Here is a 16,765-nt window from a genome sequence, read left to right as displayed (position 1 = left end):
ATGAGGGGGTACAATGGTGGTGTGAAAAGTGTGTGAAAAGGGGGCTGGTTGGTAGGCAGAACTCTTTAGTCACAGCTCTTGGTACAGTTTTTGGTGTTTTTTAGCAAAACATGGTGATCAAATTTTTCATGCAAGAAGACAATTCAGTTTGTGTTGCATAATATTCCGATGTCGCCATTAAAAGACTTGGCTCGCGGGCCAGTGTGAGGGCGGAGGCCAGCGCTCTATGAATTCTTACCTCCCAATTTTGTGCGCCAGCACCCCGAATATATTAGTCCCAAGCAGATAGGAGACGCTCGCTGGAATGAATGCAACGCCTGCAAAACATAACAAGAAATGTATGTTATCAACGGGCCTCGCATTCGGCGAGAAGGCGGCAGGGCTGATGCGCACTGATAGCTCCGTGATAAGAGGGCGCTTGGCGAGTCCGGCGGACCCCTCTCATATCCGGGCCCCTTCTAATATCCGGCTGCGCAGAGGAGCACTGATAAGACACCGAAAGCAATAACAGCAAAATCTGCGTCCATACTAGAACAAGAAGCACTCTCTAATCTGTTTAACTCGAGTCAGACACAGGGACCTTTCAGGCCTCCCTGAGGGCGATATTAACATGGAGAGAAAGGGAGAGGCAGACAGCAGGAGACCGTGGCATGGAGAGACGGGGTGACATGGAGGGAGCGAGGCCCCGAGAGGGAGTAGACAGGAAGTAAGAGTGACAGAAAAGGAAGAGTGACGGCGAGCGAGAGAGACGGACGATAGAAACAGAGAGGGGAGAGAGAGTGAAGGAAACGAGAGGAGAGGGAAGACGGAAGAAGGCAGACAGTGAGGGAAGCAGGGAGCGAGATACAATGATGGGAGATTGAATGAGAATAAAATACAGACGGTGCTCAATTTGTTAAAAATAAAAGGTAAGAGCCAGGGGCCATCTCAGGAGGCCACTGCATCTTGTACCACCCATTGCCGCTGCTAGTGCCAGTGCCAACACAACTAATAAACACAAATACTTCTACAAGTGGAACAATTGAGACTATTCCTGGCCACCCAAAAGGTATAGGAAGGATGTGGGTGGCAGGTGTTATTCATTATGAAAGTTTGTGGAGTGATTAAACAACTGCATTTGCGCTAATCTCAAAGTCAGACAACTACTCCACCATGTGGCTGTCTGTCATAAGAGGCGGTGTAAAGAACTAAGGGCCATATTATCAAGAAAGGGTGATACATTATCGCCGCTTTTATCGGCAGGAAACTGCTGCTAAAGCGGCGATAATGGGCTTGATAATATGCCCTTGTGAATTCCCATAGAAGCCCGGGTTAACACCAGAACCTGGGCTTCTATAGGAATTCACAAAGGTTTATTATCAAGCCCATTATAGCCGCAATAATGTTTAGCTCTTTCCTGATAATATGGCCCTTGGTGTCGGTACCGAACACAATACACCATCGACTCAAATTACACTTTGTGCCACATGCATCAACTTTTTTCCAGTCGCAAATGGGCTGATTCGCAGAATCGGCCCGTTTGCAACTGGAAAAAGGCCTTTTCCGATGCATCAAAGGCTTTGAATTCGCAATTTATTTGCGATTTCCTGAATTGTGAATGCATTTAGGGAATCGCAATTTGCGATTCCCTAATTGCAATGCATCAAGCCTTTCCTAAATGCAAACTGTGCATTTAGGAAACACTAATTACCGTCAACTTGAAGTTGATGGTAATTTGCGCATGCTTTGAAAAATGCACAGCTCGAGTGCAGTTCAAATCAGCCACAGGGAGCTTTACAAAGATTTTCTTTGCAGCAGGAGCATATCAAACAACCAGTGCTCTATAATGTGCGTGAGGGTAAAGCTGAGCAGTAAACATAGAAATAACATTGCAAGGGAAGGATACTCAATGCAAAGAACAGCATAACAGCAACAAAAGAGTGGACCAATAACGTCAATGGAACTAACAACAATGTTTTTTGCGTAAGGAACAAGGAGGCTAACAGGCAAATGTGAACTGTGAATCAGCCGGTAATGGACACACTGGATGGGCTGGGTCTTTTGTGCCTTCGAATTCTATTTTAGAAAAGTCCTGCTCACAGTGGTGGCTCCTCCGCGAAGGCGGAGGAGCATCGACCCACTGCTCACAGATCAGGTGATAATGGCCAAATAAAATGATTATAACAACGTTATTATCATTTTATTTTCCATTGGTGTGGGGCTGGGTTGGGGTTGGGCTTGTGATAAAGGGAGGAGGAGTGGTTCATGCACACTAAGTGCACATGACTTCTTGGATGGGCGTCTTGTGCCACTCGAGGCCAAAGGCAGTTCACCGCAGAGGTTGGATTTATGTATTGTAATTAAATATTACGTTACGTTTAAAAAAAAAAACTAGCAATGCAGTGAAAACACCAAAGTTAGAGTAGCATTGTAGTTAGGTGTGTTAAAAAGATTTGTTTTCTTTTATACCACAGTTTAAATTAGAGTTATAGCTAGGTGAAATTGTTAGTGACAACATTAACGTTCTGAACATTAAAGATAAAAATTCACAAGTTATGGTTAGCTACTCATATCAACTTCATTTCTCAATGTAAGTTTGGTGATGGCCAGGGGTTTGATAAAGACAAAAGCTGTCTGCAATAGGGCATTCGTTTTAGAACAGACGTTCAGTATTTTTAAGAACTTGGCTTTCTCTGAACAGTTGTTTACAGATTGAACACTGTATGCATTGAGGGTTTCTCATAAATAAGCGGTTGATTGTTAATATGAACTGTACTACCCATGAAGTGAATGGTATATGGGAAATGCAACACATAAACCATGCTTTTTACAGCTAAGGGAGTCGTTATGTAATGATATTAATGATGCCTCACATTCTTATGATCTATTTTGTACTTACATTTAGAAGTGCAATGCTATACCCGTTTCGAGAGCAATGTGTACAAAAGAGGGCTGGATGATGCCATCAACAATGTCCTTTGAGATGTCATCAATGATGTCATAAATAATATAGACTATGTCATGAGTGATGTAATATGTCAGGTCATAAGCAGGGCATTGTGGAAAGTTATAATTATCTGTGCTAACTATAACTGGTGAATTTCTGTGGGTTTTTTTTTTAATTTCTGTAATTTTTTATTGTAGAAAAATATATATTTACATATTGTCACTGATAAATTCACCTAACTATAATGTTACTTTAGCTTTTGCATTTTTAGTTTCTTTCTAAGGTTTAAACAAAAAAATGAAAAACATCTTTTTTTTATCACACCTAACCACGTAACTTTAACCCCTTCTCCGTGCGGAAAATTCCGCCGCGGTCCGAGGGGGGCGGGGCCAGGCGTGATAACTCTGTTTTACTCTGTTAAAAAAAGAGGCAGGGCCTCAGAGGGAGCAGGAACTGGAAGAAGAGGGCAGAGCTTTGAGCCATTACAGCTTAAGCTGCCATAGAACACATTGGAGAGAGTGGGCCAAGAGAAAGGCCCTCCCACCCTGAGCAAAAAAAGCAAAAGGTTTCTGAAGCTCCTTCTCATGTGTGTCCCTGAGAGGATAGAAAACTTTATGATGGATTTTGAAAGTGCATGGCCACTACACGAGTTGGAAACTCACTTTGAATAAGGGTTTCCAATTTACCTGGTGCTCACCATGTGATATTGGCTCTTCGCTGGGTGTCCATTTGAAGAGTGCAGATATCGTCGGTAGCACCATATGCACTCCACAGGAAATACTAGTCCTTGGTCTCACATGAGGAGTGTAGTGCAGGTGTTGGGAGACAGCATTGGTCTCATGAACAAACACCCACCAAACCCCTTCCCAATCCCCACTCCCCGGCATGTGTTCCCATGAATTCCCATAGTTCAGAATTCTGAACTTGGGCCTTGTCCGGGTCTTCCCCAGACCCCCTTTCTACATGAGCAGTTCAAACTGTGACCCCTAACCTATCTCCATATATATATATATATATATATATATATATATATATATATATATATATATATATATATATATATATATATATATATATATATATATATACATTGCTGCATTGTTTATGAGAATCCAAGATTTCAGAGGAGTTTGAACCAGTAGATTAAGGTGCTTGGAACTGGCACTTAATTGTCAACACCAGGACTTATGACAGTCTGCCACATGGTGGCGCTGTATATAAAATTTAGAAATATGGACAACAGTTGTTTATTCATTCAATATACAGTAAAAATGACTAATACCTGCCGCCCAAGCCATTCTTATAGCACAGGGGCATGGAATGGTCTAAATTGTCACACTTGTAAAAGTGTAATGGTTAGTAGGTACGTTAGTACTGTTATTTGCCGCGCTAGAAGGAACAGTAGATGTCGCAAGCTGCAGTTGCCTCCTTACAAGGGCCCTGGCACTTTTTTTTAATACAAATTAAGCACTTGTTTGAATCTCCCTAGTCAACTCCCGCCCCCTCGAAAGCAGTGGTCCATGCAGGGGCCATGGGGTGGGGGAGGGAGGTGAGGTAGGATGTCTACAGACGACGGAATAGGATTTATTTATTTCTCGTCTGTTGACATCCCCCACCCCCCTGCCGCCCAACCGTGCTTTTGCTGCACGGACCGCTCCTGGTCAAAGGACTATTGTGCATCCAGCCCCCTTGCAAGAACCAGGATGAAAGTGATGGACAGTCCACCTGTGTATAGAAACCGGCATCAGCGCTAATATAGAGGGGTTCGAAAGGGGCCCTTTATGTGCACCTATGAGTTTTTTTCTCGACAAATAGGAGGGCCATGAACACCTCTTGGATGAGGCGACACCCGTGCAGACGCTACTCTTTTTGTGGAAGGGTCACACAGCGTTCGCGGACTAGCGTGTGAAGTTACACCACCATTTAATAACCACTCCTCAAATGTACTCAAAAGAAAGTACGATTGCAGAGTGAGGGCGCCACATGTTGAAAGGTCTGCGCCCCTCGGGAGCTGAGAGATGTACTGTAAGTCTCCGACACACACTGGAAAGCAGCAAGGAAAGGCAAATAGCAAGTGCTCCGTTGGAAAGCAGCACAATAAATAACCTTATCTGACTGCAAGCAGCACCTGCGAGGCGCTCAGCTGTGCAAACACTCTGTGCGCAGCCCAACCACTGCCGCGGGATCTCAAGGGAGCATGGGAGTAAAACCGAGCAAACCAAACAGTTCATTTCAGGAGCGAGAAAACTGTACTACAGCAAAGCAGATATTGTTACCAAGTTGCCATTTCCGCGAGCACATGGTCTCCATCATCCAGATTGGCAGGGCTGGCTCGAGCATGGCGATCGCCATGTTGGCGAAGCAGATGGACCCTAGAAGAAAAAGACAAGAGAGAAACTGATCCGGAGAAGAACATGCACCATTTATCACCTCAAACTGCACGATGAAATAACTGTAGACGATAAATATAGTGCATCTGGGCATACAACGTATCAACTATATTATTTTAGAGCAACATATGGACATTAAACGTTTGAGTGTTTGAGAAAATAAAATGAGGAAATGAAAAATGACCAAAAACTCAGTGAGTGGAGATCCCCGCTCTTCATATGATGGGGTTTCTCCGCTCTTCTAATGAAAGTCAAACGTCCATTGAAGTCTATGGAGGCTTTGCAACGTTTGGAAATGACTCCTACAGTGCATTAGATCTCCTTTGAGATTCACCTCACATAATCAATTAATGAAGTCACAGTGCCTCAGATTCCACTCACAGGTTCTTCGTCTTCTGAACAACTTGCTTGTCAAGCCCCTGTTGGAGTGGCCACAGGGCAGGAATGGGATTCTGCGCCCCATTGATTTTGGTTCAGGCCGTTAGCCACTGGCGTGCTGGGGTCCGTCCTACTATGGATCTGCAAACTGGACCAAGGAGAACTATTTTCACACTCTTCTCTCAAGGTAGTAAGGGCGAGAAATTAAGGGTTTCTCGGGGCGGTAGTGTGGGGGAAAGCAAGAACTCAGAACTCAACAGGCAAAATAAAATATTGTCTAGCGGAGTTCATATATTTTTTATTAAAAGAAAGCTCATTAATCGCACAGCACAGTTTGAACTCCATAGTGCAATTAGGAGATTCAGAAACAAGGTTGTAATCTTGTTTCAGATCTTGTGTGAATCACTACACCCTTCCCTAGCGTTTATTATGTCTGGTGTATAACTTGGGACAAGGTAATGATTAGGCCTAGCTGCAACTCACTGGAACCCCCTCCCCCAAGCAGGGATGCACAAACAGTACAATTTGCTTTCACCTCTACATTCACCCAACAAGTCTTACATTTGTTTTGCAGACCTGAGTCTGTTTCCTAAGTTTCACATTCCAATGAAAGTTTTAGGCCCAGGCCCCATGTTTTTTTCAGTTGCAATGCGGGTGGTGCCGGATGGACTCATGAAGCGGTCCTGCTGTGCAGGAACGGGCCTTCAACTGTAAAGGCTGTGGCTGCAGCCTCACTTGGAACCTTCAAGGCTGGGATATTTTGGCATGGCTGGTCACCTGACTGCTCTTATTTTCAGCAGTAGGGGTCTTTCTAGGCCAATTGCTGATGAGAAACTGGGGTGGCAGATACAGCCCATAGGCCCATCTAACCCATATACAGATACAGCCCATAGGCCCATCTAACCCATGTGGGTGTATTTGGCAGTTGTGGCTGATCAGTGCTCCCATCACGGAGACAAATTGTTGTGGGTTTGATGTGAACAGCTTTAGTCTTTAAACCACACATCTGGTTGTCAGTCACACTTGATGCTTCGTACCTGTTAAAAGTCTTAATGTGGTTCACTGCACAAATCAGCAGGCAAAAAGGCTTCTAGGAACTAGGCAGGCACTCATCTTCTTCAGTAGAAAGTGCAGGCTTCATAATATGTCACCTCACCTCTGGTAGACTGGCCGTCATGCAAACCCCAGCATTGGTTAAACAGCAGTCTTTCATGTACTCTGCAGAGCACTCCTTCCTTGGCCATGAAGAACTTAGAACTGGAATAAAGTGGGGTAGTTTGGATCAAACTTTATACTCATTTTCCAGAGAGGGGATGTGGATCCACTGCCTACAGTTTCACAATCAGTTTAGGTTGTTTCTCTTTCAAAAGTGATTTTCCTGCTGCTCCTCAGACACTGTCTTTGTGCAAATTATAGCTCTCGTAGCAGGTAGAATGATGCTGCTCCAAGCTGCAGTATCCAAAACAAATACACAATAACGTATAAGATGTCTGCACCTGGCCTTTTCACAGTTATCAGCCTTCCCGAAGCAGCATTCAGAGACAGACACAAGGGCAGGCCCTGCCTAGATACTTACTCACTTTGAAGAACAGAAACTGCAGTCCCATTCCTCAGCCCTACCATCGACCAAATGGAAAAGAATAACTTATCCGCAGACCTTTAGTGACAAGGGTCTCATTGAAGAGCCCTTCCTCCTCAGTGGATGGATCTCCCCCCTACAGCCACAAGAATGTAGTCAATAAATTTCTACTCTCTTGGGAAGCTGTATCCAGCCTCCGTCTTGTGTCAGGCTAAACCAGAGGTCATCCGAAATTGATCTGACTGGTCCATGCACTCTGACTCTCACTGTACACAGCCCTACCACCATACATGTGCCGTATGCACACTGACTAACACTTAACATGCCTACATTCATACAGGATGTCACTGCAATGGTCTGGGGTTCACTTAACAACTGAACTTTACACTAGAGGGATTGGGAAACAGCCCTCTCTTTGACACAGGGAATGAGGTCTTATATTACTGATGATTCACAAAAACCTGTTATGTTGCTGACACCACTTTATATGTCTCACCCCAGGCTAGAAGAACTTTCTTAAGCACATTATGGGGGCACCTGGACCTCATATTACCAGGGACAGGCCTAAACCTCTTGTAAACACTAGATTAGTGTGAAACCTCAGCCAAACAAAAAGTCAGGATACCAGTTTCAAATGCAATTGGTACTCCAGGCAGGGGTTCACGCCCGTTTCTATGCAGAGACTTTCCCACTGCTCATTTCAGCTAATACAATTGATTCTGGTTCAACCAACTTAACATTTATTAAAAATATATGAAATTAACTTAATTGGCCTTATATATTACTAACATAATTAAAAACAGAGAAACTTTACTGATTTACTTGCAATATTAAACATTATGCAATTAACATTTTAAAGTATGTGCTGTTGTGAAGAGGGCAATACTGATTCATAAGAGCAAATGACAGAAGAAGAGAAGCATCATACACCATGGGTCCAAGGGATTCATTGTTTGTTAATGATCAACCGAACTAGCAGATTGTGTTGGAAGCTTATAATTGCCAGGAACACATTGTTATCTCTCACAAGGATGTAAGTTTGCGGGTTTCCACACACTGACTGCAGTCAGTTTCCCAATCTGGAAATGAGAGCGAACACCCCACAAATTAATGGAGGAGGGAGTCCTGTGTGGAGGGTACTCTTTCTTGTGGAGGGAACAAAGAAATGTGAATTTTTTTCACCTGGGGAAATGACTCGTACAATATTAAGCATGTGAGTACTCCTGGGAAACTATGACTATGAGATTTTTGGGAAATTCCATAAAAGTCGGACATTTGGTCCAAACATAGAAGTGCTGGAACCAACCCTGGACTTCTTCATCCAGTCTTTTGCCAACCAGACACAAACACATTTAGTAAAAAACACGCATGAGGAAGTGAGGCTTGCATTTGAGAGGGAACAACTCATAACTCAGTAAGGACCTAAAGTGGAGAGAAAGAGACATGCCACATAAAAGGGCCTGCAGATGAGAATGCCTGAGCTCACAGAGGGGAAAAGGAACTGAGGCAAAACATTGAGCATCTAAGGCAGTAAGTGGGAGAGGTTGAAAGCACGGACTCCTGAAGTGCAATAAAAATCAGGTTGGTGCACTTGGGTTTCACTCTACGGTGCTCGTTACGAGTGACACAGATAATATGGCTGTCTGCCCAAACCCCTGTTGGAACATGCAGAATTTAGTTCGATAAATTGGGTTATTCCCCATTTTTTTGTGCAAACTCCTAATATGTGCTATTTTTCACACCTGATGAATTCCAACCTCTACAGTAACCAATTTCATTGGGTGCGACGTAATTAAGACCTAAAGGTCACTGGAGTCATGCCTAGGGATGTGCAGTTTAATTCCTGCAACTGGAGGTTGGATCACTTACGCTGTCCCTGTGATAGGTTTCTGTTATTCAAGCATCCAGGGACAATTCAGTTTGTGGTGTGAGCTTTTTAAATGGGTTACTTTATTTTTAAATAAATTAGACCATGACACTCATTGATTCGCGTTTCGTGCAGAACAAAAGAAAAACAAGTTGTTTTTCCTCTCAGGTTGGTACAGCTTGAATAGCGTTATTTTGTTTACAAAAGAAAACGAGGTTTGCAGCAAAGGTAGCAAGAGATGACGGGGGCATTGTCTGTGGGATTACATCACGACTTCGTGGTGTGAGTAAGGACTCGCTTTGTAATCGTCAAGGGAGTGTAATTGTTTCACGCTCATTTGTCGTGATTTGGAAGCTGTTAACCACGCTCAGTCAGTGCCAGGGGATTACATGTAATTGGACCTAAAATTATCTCGCACATTCTGTACTAAGCGCTTGAAAAGGGAGAGTATTTTCCCGTACCAATTACCCCCATTTCTTTACCTTGAAAGGGAGAGTACCAGCAGCTTACAGCAGATGTGTAATACTTCATTCGGAGAGTACCTGCACTTCTCAGGTATTAAACACTACATCGAGGTAGTGACTACCGGCAGTTCGATGCTGCCATTTGCAGCACTGTTTGTACAGGACAGGGGCACCTCGCAGAATATGACGCCACAGGCAGGCTTGCCACGGGGTCTCTCTTTGATTGGTGCACTGTTGGCATTCATTTTAGAAACCAGCCAGCATCGAGTTTGAAGGCACGGATTCAATTTGAGTTTTAATCTGGTAGGTAGTTGTTGCCCACAATCATGGCTTCCCTACCTGACCACACTTTGTGATCCTGAGCAACTTACTTTATTTGTTTATGGCTCAGTTACGTTACATGGCAACACTGCTAGTGCCTAAACTCAGGCTAAGCACCAACACTGATTCCTAAATGCACAGAAGCTCCCCACGCCTGTTTTCATGTTTCATAAGTTCCTCACACCCTGTGTTTGTGTCCCCACGCCATATAGGCGCGTAGGGCAGGAACATTTGAAAGGATTTTGTGGGGCCCTGGGCCGAACGTACTTTGGGGGCCCCTGTTCAGAACAGCTTTACATTTATGAACCAATTTCAGCCCTTTCATCCTCTCTTTGGCCAGGTCCCTGACTGTGCTCAGGTACACTCATCACAATCCTAAAGTTATTACATCTAATATTCCGATAGAGACACGTGTTTTCAATATTGTAAAACAGTAGCTGCTCAAATAATCACGGTGACACCCTCCTATTTATTAGCTGTGAGAAACGTTTTTTTGGGTGTTGCATGAACAATGAACATAGCATTTCTCTGAAAAATGTCTGTTATAGACTCACACTTGAATTACATTAAAATACATTATAGTGAAACAGTATTTTAAACAATCTGTTCAAGAATTATTCAAGCTCATCAGGGTAAGACTCCCTGCAGGTCAGAGCTGACTCTATCAGGTGGCTCCTGAAAGGCTGGGGCCCTGGGCCAGAGCCCACTTTGCCCCTGCCTTAAAACGTCTCTGCTTAAGGGTAGGTCTGAGATACTATGCCTATGGAACCTCCAGCTCCACACACTGCCGCTTTATGTGCCCCATAATCCTCACATTGTCTGTGACTGGGACACAGATGGCTGTCACTGTAGGCCTAGTTCCTCCAAAGCTCCTCACAGTCTCTGTTCAGAAGGCCCAAACTCCTCACAATGTCTCTCTGAGTGATAAAAGCTCCTGACACTGTCAGTCAAGGTGCGCGCAAGTGCTTCACATTGTTCTTGTGCTTTAAACTATTTTGCAGTGTAGCTTATCTGAAGAAACACTCCTTCAACGGTGCCTGGACTTGTGCCCAAGACCTCTCATACTGTTCACCATGTGCCCCCAATCTCCTTACAATGCCTGCTTTGTGCCTCGTGACTTCATACTTTCTGCCACGTGAGCAGTTGTTTAATGGAGTTGTAGAGAGAGACTGGCGCTCAGTAGAGGCGCTCCTCACTCCTGCCTCCCAGCTCCACAAACAAGTATTGGTGTTGCTATTTTTAGGTTTCGCCTGCACATCGCTTGTGCTGTGCTTGTGAAATCTATTGTTTTAATATAAACTTAACAGGGGATTACATCCCACCCTCTCTCTTTCCTGGCTTTTCATTGGTTTCTGTGCTTGCCACTTACTTTCCTCCATTTCTATTGGCTGTAGCATATTCTCCTGCATTTACCAATGCTTGTTCCTTGTATATTTCTCTTATTAGTTTCCTGTCGTCAAAATACTGTTAACATTTGCATTGGTGCAGCTATTTTTTTTATGAAGTTCTGCCTCTTAATGCTTTTTTGTCTTGCAGCAGATTTTTATAGCACAACATATCACCTAGAGAAATTAAGTGATTTGCCCCAAATCACAGGATGTTGCGCCGCCGAGACTCAAACAAGGATGACAGCTCTTGAGTTAGCAGCTCCGGCCGCTTCACTACATCCTCTCAACTCTCATGATGCTTGTAAGGGAGCTCTTTCATTAGTCCCAGAAGGTGTTTGATAAAAACAGCTTATTATTCATCACATAACAAACCGATGCATTACCAATGCTTGGTAATATTGTCTTCTTTGAGGAGCAGAAGACAAGCTTGGTCCCGCAGGGAATCTAACTGTAATCTAAGCTTCTGAGCTATCGTACGTGACTTCAAGGCACCACATGCAGCTTACATTTACATCTGCACAGAAGACACACTCATCCCCATCCATTTTACTGGGTTTAGAACAAGCGGCCTACAGGGAAAACCAGGGTTTACAATGTGCGTACAAATAACCTGTGCTAGCTTAACTCTGATGCAGCTGCTGAGGGGATTCATGGCATGTGAGTTTCTGGGCTTTTTAGCTAACTGTGCTTTGCATTCTTGGACTTGAAGCTTTCATTTTAGAATCAAATGAATGGGTTTAGAAGCAAAGTGCTGTTGACTTAAAAGATGGTCTTGAGGTGTAACACATGATATGAAGTTTCCTGCTGTCTCTGCTGACGGGTGTTGTGTTCCTGCGAGACACGTTCTAGTGTCTCGAAAGACACTGAATTAGTAGCCACTCCCCTATGGGAGTGGGCACACTGGCACCCCCACACACATCCCTCACAGGCGTCACGAGTGATGTGAGCCTGCTAATAAAAGGGCCCGAGCGCACGTGCTCAGGGCCAGTTGATCAACAATAGCCACGGTGTCTGTGTCAGTCATTAATCAGCATGTGGGCCTAGGGCCCATGACATAACAATGGGGACAGGTGACCTGTAGACTGCACGACCGCTGTGCACTGGTGACTGCAATGCACCATTTAACAACACACGAAGTAGGAAAATAATAGTTGCCATGTTTAGTATTTCAAGCGGTTGAATCTGTTAGTCCTGAGTGTCTCATTCAGTTCCAGATCCACTGGTGTAACGAAAATTGAGGGGGCCTCCCTGCAAGGTATGTAAAGTGGGCCCCTTTGGGCTCAATTCGGAGCTTTCCGAACAGAGTGCAGTGCCGAGGGGGCCCCCTGGAGCTTCGGGCCCCCCCGCACTGCGTGGGCTGCGGGGGCCTGCGTTACGCCCCTGTCCAGATCCTACTATGCAGCAGAAGCCTTACTTACCTGAACTATCTCAGCAGACAGAGGAGCCCCCTTCAACTGCTTGCTGGAATGAGTGGGAGTGTATCCAACAACAGTAACAAAAGAGGAGCTTCCTGGGAGCTCTGTCAGTGAAGGATATACAAGTGCACAATGAAGCAAAGATAGGGATTTAGGACTTGTGGATGTTGCAACAGAGTGAAAGCTGAGTGTACTACTACTCGGGAAACAGATGCACTACAGGACCTCTGTGGGCGGTTGTCTTAATACTGCTTTAGGAATGTCTGCTGCAGACCAGGGTAGTATAGCTGTGTAAGAGCTTTAGATGTCTCAGTGCTCGGAGACTGTTGCTTTATGTACATCCAGGCAGATGATGTGAAGTTTTCTTGACTTCTCACTACTAGAGTATTTGGAAGGAAGGAAGGAGGGAGTTTGAGTACCTCATCCAGCCTTGCATTCTCTTTGCATTCTGATGCTTGTAGTTTTGCCTTAGCCATAATGCATGTAAGGGTACATATCACACAAAGATTACGGTCTGGATAAGTAACCTTGATGCCTGGAATGGGTCAATGTAGTGTAGCGGGGGATGTCTGTTCTAAGATGGGAAAGGGGTGAATTTCTATTTTTGCAAATAACTTCATGTTAGTCCTGAGTGTCTCATTCAGTTCCAGATCCCACTTTGCATTCTGGTACTTTGATCTTTTGTTTTTTACTAGACTCTCATTTCCCAGAAGACAAAGAAAAACCAAGATGTGGGTAAGCTACTAATCCACAATTTAGCTGGGTATGAGAACTTGTACTCCCTCGCTTCATACTTCCACAACAAGATCGCGGACATACACAACAGCTTCAACAACCAACCAACGCACACCATGACCGAACAACCACCCCCCACCACCACCCTCCACGCCTGGACCCCGATCAGCACCGAAGACACCATCCGCACGATGAACTCCATCCACTCCGGATCACCGACCGACCCCTGCCCTCACCACATCTTCAACAAGGCCGACGCTGTCATCGCACCCCACCTGCGAGACATCATCAACACATCCTTCGACACCACCATCTTCCCTGAGAGCTGGAAACACGCCGAACTCAGCGCTCTACTCAAGAAACCAACAGCGGACCCCACCGACCTCAAGAATTACCGCCCCATCTCGCTCCTCCCGTTTCCAGCCAAAGTCATCGAGAAGACCGTCAACAAGCAGATGGCCGCCTTCCTCGAGACGAACGGATCCCTCGACCCCTCACAGTCCGGCTTCCGAGCCAATCACAGCACCGAGACCGCCCTCATCGCCGCCACCGATGACATCCGAGCCCTGATGGACAATGGAGAAACAGCGGCCCTCATCCTCCTAGACCTCTCCGCGGCATTCGACACGGTCTGCCACCGCACCCTAGTACGGCGCCTCAGCAACATCGGAATCCAGGACAAGGCGCTGGAATGGATCATCTCCTTCCTCGACGGAAGAACACAGAGGGTCCGCCTACCACCGTACAAGTCAGAGGCCTCCGAAGTCATCTGCGGCGTCCCCCAAGGATCATCTCTGAGCCCCACCCTCTTCAACGTCTACATGAGCCCCCTCGCGGCCATCGTACGCAAACACAACCTCAGCATAATCTCCTACGCCGACGACACCCAGCTGATCCTCTCCCTGACCAACGACCCCGCCGCCGCCAGAGCCAACCTGCACGAAGGGATGAAAGAGGTAGCCGAGTGGATGACGACCAGCCGCCTGAAACTGAACTCGGACAAGACGGAGGTCCTCATCCTGGGCTCCTCACCCTCCGCCTGGGACGACTCCTGGTGGCCTCCCGCCCTGGGCACCGCACCCAAACCGACAGACCATGCACGCAACCTGGGCTTCATCCTGGACTCCTCCCTCTCCATGACCAGGCAAGTCAACAACGTCTCCTCGGCGTGCTTCAACATCCTACGCATGCTGCGGAAGATCTTCTGGTGGATCCCCACCGAGACCAGGAAGACCGTCACCCAGGCCCTCGTCACCAGCCGACTGGACTACGGCAACGCCCTCTACGCCGGTACCACCGCCAAGCTCCAGAAGAGACTCCAGCGGATCCAGAACGCCTCAGCCAGACTCATCCTCGACATCCCACGAACCAGCCACATCTCCGGACATCTGAGAGACCTTCACTGGCTCCCCGTCAACAAGAGAATCACCTTCCGCCTCCTCACCCACGCACACAAAGCCCTACACGACCAAGGCCCGAGCTACCTCAACAGCCGAGTCAACTTCTACGCTCCCAAACGCCACCTCCGATCAGCCAACCACGCCCTCGCCGCCGTCCCCCGCATCCGAAGAGCGACTACAGGAGGAAGGTCCTTCTCCTACCTGGCCGCCAAGACCTGGAACTCCCTCCCTCCCGACCTGCGCCTGACCCAAGACCACCTCTCCTTCAGGAAGAAGCTGAAGACCTGGCTGTTCGAGCAGTAGCGGCACCCCCCCCCCCCAACCCCCCCCCCCCCCAGCGCCTTGAGACCCTACGGGTATGTAGCGCGCTTTATAAGTGTCACTGATTGACTGATTGATTGTATACATGGGATGGGTGAGACATAGAGGGATGGGCAAAGTCTAAGCAGGGGAGCCTTTGTGCTGAGGAGGGGAAATGAAAAGATATTATTACGTTAATCTTTATTAGTGCAAGAGCACAAAGACGACTGCGCCTAGTGACTGTCAGAAAAGAAATTGTAGGCGTATTTACCTTTAGGAAAGCTGGAAATTTTATTAAATGCCTCAAAGCATAACCTAAATGCTGAGGGCATCATTACGATGTTGGTTGGAAAGGCTCCGATCGGCATTCGATTAGTCCGAATCCATGTCCGAACCCATGTTTTCGACCTACTCGGATACATTTCCGACCGACCCATTATTATGGCTGGAAACCATTTGGGCTTTCCGACTCGCATCCAAGTGGCTCTATGGACTGCATTTCCAACCAAGGCCTCCGGTTGGGACCCGTGGGGTACCCAATGGGTCACCTCTTCACAAACATGCACAGTGTGACAGGCACCATGGGGAGTCCACCACAGGGTGCAAGGTTTTCCGCACCCACCCCTTTCTTCAATGGGAACCTGTGTATTCGGTTGGAACACAGGCTCCCATTGAAGTCAATGGGAGTCTGACCGAACAGTGTTCGGAGACATCGTAATCGGACGGCTGGACTCCCTGAATACGATTCGGTCAGAAACCATTCCAAGACCGAGTCGGTCGGAATTCTTTCTGACATTGTAATGAGGCCCTATAACTTTCAGTCACAACCATTGAACACACCCATATTGAGTTTTGAAAGTTACCCACTTTTTTTTCATTGACCCAAGCTGCTTCACACCATATGTCACTGCGTCCCACTACCCTTTGTGCGCCAGGCTCCTCACACTGTCCGCTGCTGCCTGCTCAAAATACTGTCTGTGTACCCTATCTTCCTCACACTCTGTCCATGGGCTCACTCATCTCCTATTCTCTTTCCTTAGACTCCAAGCTCCTCGCACTGTCTGCCCTGGTTCCAAGGAGCTGTTTGGGCAGGTGAAACAAATCTTCTTGGATCTCTGGCAGTGAGAAAGTAGTGAGCACTCCACCCTCCCCCCGATGTGTGCACGAGAGCACACTGTCAGTAGATAGGACTGAAGACGCCCTTCCAGGAGGATAGGCCTTACTATCTTTGTTTGAAAATCAATGTTCTTTTATACCTACAAGTACTGGATCATTGCTCGTTTCGTAAGCATTTCTTCCCTGCAGTGGATGGAGTGTGCTTGTTGAGAGCTGAGATACTTAGATGGTGGGACATGGAATCCCTACTATATTTGCTGTAATTATGTTGTGGTGAAGGTGCCTGGGCAAATGGGGAAATCTACATAAGATAATAAGAGGAGGAGTGTAAAGTGCAGGTTTTGCAGAGAGCGTGAATGAGTTGGTGGTGGTGTAAATTGTGCGCATTGCTATCTGAATGAGATGCTAACATTTATGTAATCTATTTTCAGTAGGCAACACGAGTCATACCCACAGAGAACAGAAACAGAGTGTGATATTCCTGCA

At 46.2% G+C, this 16,765-nt stretch overlaps 1 protein-coding gene across 1 annotated transcript in view; it reads right to left on the bottom strand.

The window, feature by feature from the left end:
* SLC18A2 (solute carrier family 18 member A2) overlaps positions 1-16,765 on the bottom strand; it is a 532,773-nt gene that overhangs the window by 96,505 nt on the left and 419,503 nt on the right. Inside the window, exons 10-11 of the mRNA XM_086922918.1 lie at positions 5,203-5,298; positions 239-317 (exon numbers count right to left, since the gene is read on the bottom strand). Of these exons, the coding sequence (XP_086779044.1) occupies positions 239-317; positions 5,203-5,298 (175 nt within the window). The remainder of the gene's footprint in view (positions 1-238; positions 318-5,202; positions 5,299-16,765) is intronic.

The sequence above is a fragment of the Lissotriton vulgaris genome, chromosome 5 (assembly GCF_964263255.1).
Source record: "Lissotriton vulgaris chromosome 5, aLisVul1.2, whole genome shotgun sequence".
Taxonomy (NCBI): Eukaryota; Metazoa; Chordata; class Amphibia; order Caudata; family Salamandridae; genus Lissotriton; species Lissotriton vulgaris.
The sequence above is the reverse complement of the archived record's forward strand: the minus strand, read 5'-3'. Positions and strand labels throughout refer to the sequence as shown.